At 46.6% G+C, this 7290-nt stretch overlaps 1 protein-coding gene across 1 annotated transcript in view; it reads left to right on the top strand.

Annotated features, from left to right (window-relative positions):
- The first annotated feature begins 1238 nt into the window (after positions 1–1238).
- Positions 1239–7290, top strand: part of ABCD3 (ATP binding cassette subfamily D member 3) — a 93163-nt gene continuing 87111 nt past the window's right edge. Inside the window, exon 1 of the mRNA XM_059688767.1 lies at positions 1239–1449. Coding sequence (XP_059544750.1) covers positions 1340–1449 — 110 coding nt within the window. The 5' untranslated portion in view covers positions 1239–1339. The remainder of the gene's footprint in view (positions 1450–7290) is intronic.

Below are 7290 nucleotides of genomic sequence, written 5' to 3'. Positions count from 1 at the left end.
TGTATACATGGCAAATGAACAATTTAGTAGAAGCTCTAGTTCATTGAAATTTAGGCTGTTGAACATCTCTATACACACACAGATACACCATTAGTGTATCTGGTCCTTGTGATTCTTGTTAACTGTTTAGGCAACTACCCACTTGTACTGAAAACAACGTTTTGTGGGCTATTTTAATGAGGGCTACTTCAACACACTTTAATATGCGTGCACATTATGCAAGGTTTTATGTACTCATTTTCTGAATGACACACGTGCTTTTCTCCAGTTTTCTCAACCGAAGAGGGGAGCTCACTAAGATACTGTACACATGCCAGTCTAAACGCTGGGAATCACCATTTCTGCATCACGAGGGCCAGGCAGGGGAAGAATGCTGTAATCTGGAATGCTCCTCAGCTCCTGGGAGTAAGGCCAGTTTAACACAATGCACGATTGTTATTTCTGAAAGCTTCTTTGCAAAGAACAGCGTTTCTCAAACTTTTTTGTTTGATCAGACCCACATAAAGAAAGGCATCTTACGTTACTACTTGGGACGCATAGATACAAAAGACTGGGATAAAAATTTCAAAGAACTCCTTTTACCCGGGATGCATTCCGAGATTTTATATCGTGTTCGATTCTTCCCATTTCATTAAAACACAAAAAAGTAGTGGTCTCGATCTGCCAAACTGGTCTCACGGTCCCCTAGAAATTACTATAGTATAACCCATGGTTTGGAAAACACAGGCTTGGGAAAAGGTTTTGGGTTTGTAGTCATTCTTCCCCCATCTCCCTACACTTCGGAGTTCCCGACAGTTGTTTCCGTGTATGATGACCGAGCCCCCCGTTTTATGTAAACGCCAGGGATAGAGCCATTCCCTTCTTCCAGGGCTCCTTTAAGAGGGTGGTAACGGCCCGTCGCCGGGGGTGGAGTGGCAGATCCCACGAATCCCCCGGCGCAGGCCCGGCTCGCTTTTCCAGTTCTTGTGAAAGCCTGGGCGGGTGCGCGCGCGCGCGGAGGTGGGAGGAGGGGTGAGGCAGGGACAAGGGCCCGAGGAGCCGGGAGGCACCGCGGGAAGCGGGGGGTTTCTCTACGCCCGCGTTCCCGGCGACTCCGCGGGGGTCCGCGCGTGCGCAGAGAGGGCCCGTGACGGTTCCGGCCTCCGCGGGGCCCGCGCGCGCCCCCGCGGAGCCCAAGTCCGCGGTGGGCTCCGGCGCGGCGGCGCGCTCCAGGGGGCGGTCCTGCGCGGCCGGCCCCGCCCTCCCTCCGCGCTCCTCCCCTCCCAGTCTCCCCCGCGCTTCCTGCACTCCGGCAGTCTCCCCCGCGTCCCCTCTCCCGGCTGCTCGCTCCCGCGGTGCCATGGCGGCCTTCAGCAAGTACCTGACGGCGCGAAACTCCTCGCTGGCGGGGGCCGCGTTCCTGCTGCTCTGCCTGCTCCACAAGCGGCGCCGCGCCCTCGGCCTGCACGGGTAAGAAGGCCCGTGGCCGCGCCGCTTTCCCGGGACCGAGCGGACGCTCCGGCGCTTCTATCCCGCCCGGCCCGGCGGCGGGCGGACCGGTCCCTTTGCCCCGCGGGGTCAGGCGGAGAGAGAGCGCCGGCCGCGGCCGCTGCCAGGCTCCAATGTCAGGGCGTCCGGCTGTGCCCGCGGCGCCGGCATCCTCGGCGCTCCCCGTGCCCCCGCGGGCCTGGCCGAGCCCTTCCTCCGCCCGCGGGAGTGTGCCTATTCTGCGCCCGCTGGCAGAACGGTGTGTCCGTGCCCGGACCACCTCCTTGCTGTGACCAACTTTCTGGGTGTGCTCTGGTTTTGCCATCTCATCTCCTGCCGCACGGTGGGTTGGCTTTGTGGGCGCGCGTGTGTGTTGTGTGTGTTTGAGGCTGGGAGTGGACTCGCCAGGCTGGAGGCTGTGCACTCCGACGAGGTTTGGCACGACTCCATAGGAGTTGCTGTTGGAAGTTGCGGGAATGGTTCCTGCGAACTCTCCTGGTTGCACTTGGCACCGCTGCCTTCTGAAGTGGTGTCACCTTGGAGGGGGCCGGTGAGTGCCCAGGCGTCTCACCCGAGAGCAAGGCTCCCTCCCTCCCTTGGCTCTGCAGGTGCAAGTGTGTTTTAGGTGAGGATCGGGATTCTTTTTCAGAAACTGATCGGTGAGAAGAGAATGCAAAGTATGAGCCTATAATGAGGCTTAAAGTTTAAATTACTGAGATGAAATGACTGGATTATTTAAAAACTCTTCAGAATGGTGTTGAGTCTGTCGTTGGAGGTGTTGTACTTCCAAAATCTTACGAATGTCTTTTTAGTCGCTGTCTTTTGGCATCACCGTTTGAAGATTAGAGAATTCTAACTTTAAATTGTACTGGCTTTTTTTAAGTATATTTGGTAATAGGGCTAGTTAATTTTACTATCTGGTGTCTAAGGAACCTGTGGCTTCTCAGCTTTTTTTTTTTTTTTTTTTTTGTCTTTGCTATCAACAGTAGGTTTTCCTTAGAAGATATTTCTTAGAATCGTAGAGCCAGTAAAACTACTTTAAAAGTTATAATATCTCATTATTTCACACATTAAGAGAATAAGTAATTTAATGTTCGGAGTTACTTTTTAGTTTTGTTAATGCAGCTTTTTCATCCGTTTAAGTTATATATACATATATGACGTTTTATTATGGAAATTTTTACACATTACATTTTTGGAAAAGTAGATGCAGAATAATTTAATGAAACCCACTACACTTTACCCAAGAAGTATCATCAATATTCTTCAAGTCTTGTTTCATCTATAACTCTGTGCTCCCCATCCCTTTCTTTTATAGGTTTTTAGGTAAAAGTTGAATATATTGAATGTACAGATCTTACATAAAATAAAATAAATATTTTATTTTTTAGAAAATCTTTATTGTTGAAAGTATTACATATATCCCTCTTTCCCCCATTGACCCCTTCCAGCCCCTCCCCCCGCCCCCCCCCCCAGGCCTTTGCCACACTATTATCTGTGTGTGTCCATGGATTATGCATATATATGCATACAAGTTCTTTGGTTGATCTCTTCCCTTCCCCCCTTCTCTCTGATATTTGACAGTTCCATGTTTATCTCTGGATCTATTTTTCTTTTTAAATTTTAATTGATTTCAGAGGGAGAGATAGAAACTTCAATGATGAGAGAGAATCATCTGCTTCCTGCACCCCCACTACTGGGGATCAAGCCCACAACCCCAGCATGTGCCCTGACCAGGAATCTAACCATGACCTCCTGGTTCATAGGTTGATGCTCAACCACTGAGTTAACACCAACCTGTCTCTGCATCTATTTTGTTAATCAGTTTATTTTGTTCATTAGATTCCACATATGAGTGAGATCATGTGATACTTGTCTATCTCTGACTGTATTATTTTGCTTAGCATGATACTCTCCAGGTCCTCCATGCTGCCTCAAAGGGAAAGAGATCCTTTTTCACTGCTGCGTAGTATTCCATGCTATAAATGTACCACAGCTTTTTTATCCACTTCTCTACTGATGGGCACTTGGGCTGTCAGCAGATCTTAGTTATTGTAAATTGTGCTGCTGTGAACACAGGGGTGCATACATTCTTTCTGATTGATGTTTCTGGTTTCTTAGGCTATATTCCTAGAAGTGGGATCACTGGGTCAAATGGCAGTTCCTATTTAATTCGTTGATGAAACTCCATACTGTTTCTATGATGGTAGCCATTTTGACAGGTGTGAGGTAAAACCTCATTGTCATTTTAATTTGCATCTCTCTGATGACTAGTGACTTTGAGCATTTTTACAAATATATTTTAAATATATGGGCACAACAGTATAGCACACACCTATCATAAATTAGAACAATTTCTTCTTCCCAGAAAGTTCCCTTGTATACATTACCTGCTGTCACTGCACTAACTTTTTTCTCAGGTTTGCCTAATTATACATCTTACTTTGTTCCTCATTTATGGGGAATAGTAGAATATTTTTACTCATGGATAAAAGAGACCATGTATTCAGTTCAAAGGCATTATTTGTTTTAGAATGGTACATTACTCTCCTAGGTGCTACCGGGTGAAGAAAGGTAGGTGTGTGTGTATGTATTACACAAATATAAAAAGATATGACTTTTTTTTTCCTTAGGGAGCTTATGTACTTGTTAGGGAGAAGAAATTTAAATGTAAATTAGGCAAAAATGTAAGTTGCTGACACAGTGCACTGCAGACAGATATCCCTTAGAAGTTTTGAGAAAGGAAAGACTAATGTGTTTGTGAAGTTAGGGGAGGTTTTTTTCTGAAGGATGTGCGCTATGCCTAGTTTGGAGATAGGCATGGATAACAGGACATCAATTGAATGTTATAGCAGCCTTTATCGGATTTTTGTTGTATGTTATGATAGGAAGAGAAAAAGTTTTGTGGTGTCCTTTCAATCCGTCTCCCACTTTTTAAGTAACACAAATGTGATTATTTTTTTTATTGAAACTTTTCAGCTATGCTAAAACACAAAATTCTTAGCATGAGAGAATGGTGTTCATGGTGTGGTGCTTGATGACTTCTACCATGTATCCATATGGGATTAAAAATCTCTGAGTACGGCTGTTTCTGCCCAGCCTTTGCAGTCTGATGGTAATCACTGTTATCTACAGGTCTCTTCCCCACCCTTTGACGTTTCTTTTCCTTCAAGACTCAGTTCAGTCAACACTTTCTCTTAAGTGTTTTCTATCTTTTCCTGGTCTCCAAACTGATGTTATTGTTCTCAGCTCTCAGGATAGATACTTCAAGCATTCCTCTACTCCAGCAGTTACCACTCTGTATTGTATTAGTTCATTTTATTCGCTTCTGCCTACATCAGACTCGGAGTTTCTTGAGGGCATGGACTGAGTCATCTTTAAATTCTTAGTTTGCACATGTCATGGGATGGACAATAAGTGTTTATAGGGTGGACCAATGATGTGGGATAGGTGAAGAACTTGTGAAGGTAATTGTTTGACAGGGAGTTGGAGCCCTGAGGCCAGTACAAACATGAGTAGAGACATTATCTTCACAGAAGTGATTAATAGTTGTGTACCAAGGGTAGTGTAATATGAGCTGGGTAGTGGGAAATCAGTGGGCTAATTTTAGAAGGCAGGGAAAGGACCAGTTTACATTGCCAAAGTGTTTTATGATCTTAAAAAACAACCCCAAAACCAAAAAAAGAACAAAGCAGTTCTTTTCTTTCTTATGAATGCTCGTCAAAGTTCAGATTTCTTGTCCTGGATTTCAGAGCCTTCCTCCATCTGATCTCATCTTACCTGGCGAATCTTATATGCCACTGCCTGCCAATGGGCAGTGTCTGTTCCAAATAGGCCAGTTTCTGCAATGTTCTCCAAACAGGCCAAACTCATTCCTGGCTTTGGAGCTTTATTCACCATGTCAGCCATACCTGGAATATCTCTCTGTATCCTCTGCTCTTCAACTCTTATCCTTTAAGGTTGAGTTCCATGAAGTATTATTTAACAACTCTTGATAATTTAAATGATGATCACCCCCTTGTTAACTTTCTGAAGCATGAACTTAGGTACGTTTCTTGTTTTATCTATTAACTAGTGACCCGGTGCATGGATTTGTGCACATTGAAAGGAAATTAATTAGAAGAAATATTTTAATATCGCTATTCACCCTTTCTCTATACTAGAATGTCAACCAGATTCACAATCAACAATGACAGATGGAAACACACGTGTGTGATTGGCTCCAGTGAGAGCTTTATATGTACCGTGCATGCACGAGTCAACTTAGCCTTTATCTATATATAATAAACTTGCCTAATTAGACATGCTTTCTGATTTAGCTAAACTTTTTCCAGCCCAGTGAAGCACCCCAAGTTCTCTTTCAGGTAATTGTCAGCAACACAGCAGTAAATATCAACACAAAGCAGATTACTATTGTAGATCATTGGAGAACAAAGGGTAAAATATTTATCTGTAGCAGTGTTTGACTGTATTCTGTGCAGTGAGAAAACCTGAAGTCATTTTCAAGTTCCGCTGTTTCTTCTTTTTAGTCGGGTCAAATTTCTAAACTTTCTAAATGTCTGTTTTCTGGCTAGTGAAAAGAAAATAGGATTCCACCGAGTCTCATATCTACCTACTCCAGGACTTCTGTGAGAATCAAATGAGATGAGGCACGGGAAAAGGATTCACAAACATTTGGTTAAATTGTAAAATGTTTGCACCTGGCTATGAAGCAAGTAGTGTTTCTGGGCTGAAGAAACTCCAAGGAGGCTAGTCACCAGGGAGAGGAAGCCTGGCGTTGCTACGTGACATCATTACCCGGCCCACAACGACCGTTTCTGGGCTGGGCTGGGTTGTGGGCCACATTGTGCACCATGGGGTCTTGGCAGCGTTGGCTGTGATTTGGTGGGGTATCACTCTGGGGTGGTGGCAGGGCCTGCGTCCCCTTGGGGGAAGCCAAGTGTTGGTTTATCGGCGCCAGGTCCGTGATGCTATTTATTTTTAAATGGCCAGTGCGCGTCATGGCAGCTCCTACGTTGAGTGCCTGCCTCCTGGTGGTCAGTGCGCATCATAGCTACTGGTTGGATGGACACTTAGCCTTTTATATATATAGACTAGAGGCTCGATGCACGAAATTTGTGCATGGGGGGAGTGTGTGTGTGTCCCTCAACCCAGCCTGCACCCTCTCCAATCTGGGATCCCTCTCACAATCCAGGACTGCTGGCTCCCGACCGCTTGCCTGCCTGCCTGCCTGATTGCCCCTAACCACTCCCCTGTCAGCCTGATTGCCCCCAACTGCCCTCCCCTGCTGGCCCGGTCGCCCCCAATTGCCCTGCTGGCCCGGTCACCCCTAACTGCCCTCCCTTGCTGGCTTGGTCCCCCCCAACTACCCTCCCTTGCAGGCCTGGTCCCCCCCAACTGCCCTCCCCTGCAGGCCTGGTCCCCCCAACTGCCCTCCCATGCAGGCCTGGGTCCCTTTCAGCTGCCCTCCTCAGCAGGCCTGGGTCCCCCCCAACTGCCCTCCCCTGCAGGCCTGGGTCTCCCTCAGCTGCCCTCCCCTGCAGGCCTGGTTGCCCACAACTGCCCTCCCCTGCAGGCCATCTTTTGTCCACATGGGGGTGGCCATCTTGTGTGTTGGAGTGATGGTCAATTTGCATATTATTCTTTTATTAGATAGGATTATTAGATAAGATTGCTTGACTAGGTGTGATCTAGCTGTCAATTATCAGGGTACAGCCAAGTCCACCAGCTCACGGAGTGATCCTTCATCCTTTTCAAAGCTCCAGTCTATAGATGATGGGAACACAGTCTCCTCCTCCAAATATCTCAGAGGAGTTTCAGGGA

Source organism: Myotis daubentonii, chromosome 3 (genome assembly GCF_963259705.1).
Source record: "Myotis daubentonii chromosome 3, mMyoDau2.1, whole genome shotgun sequence".
Classification (NCBI taxonomy): domain Eukaryota; kingdom Metazoa; phylum Chordata; class Mammalia; order Chiroptera; family Vespertilionidae; genus Myotis; species Myotis daubentonii.
The sequence above is the reverse complement of the archived record's forward strand: the minus strand, read 5'-3'. Positions and strand labels throughout refer to the sequence as shown.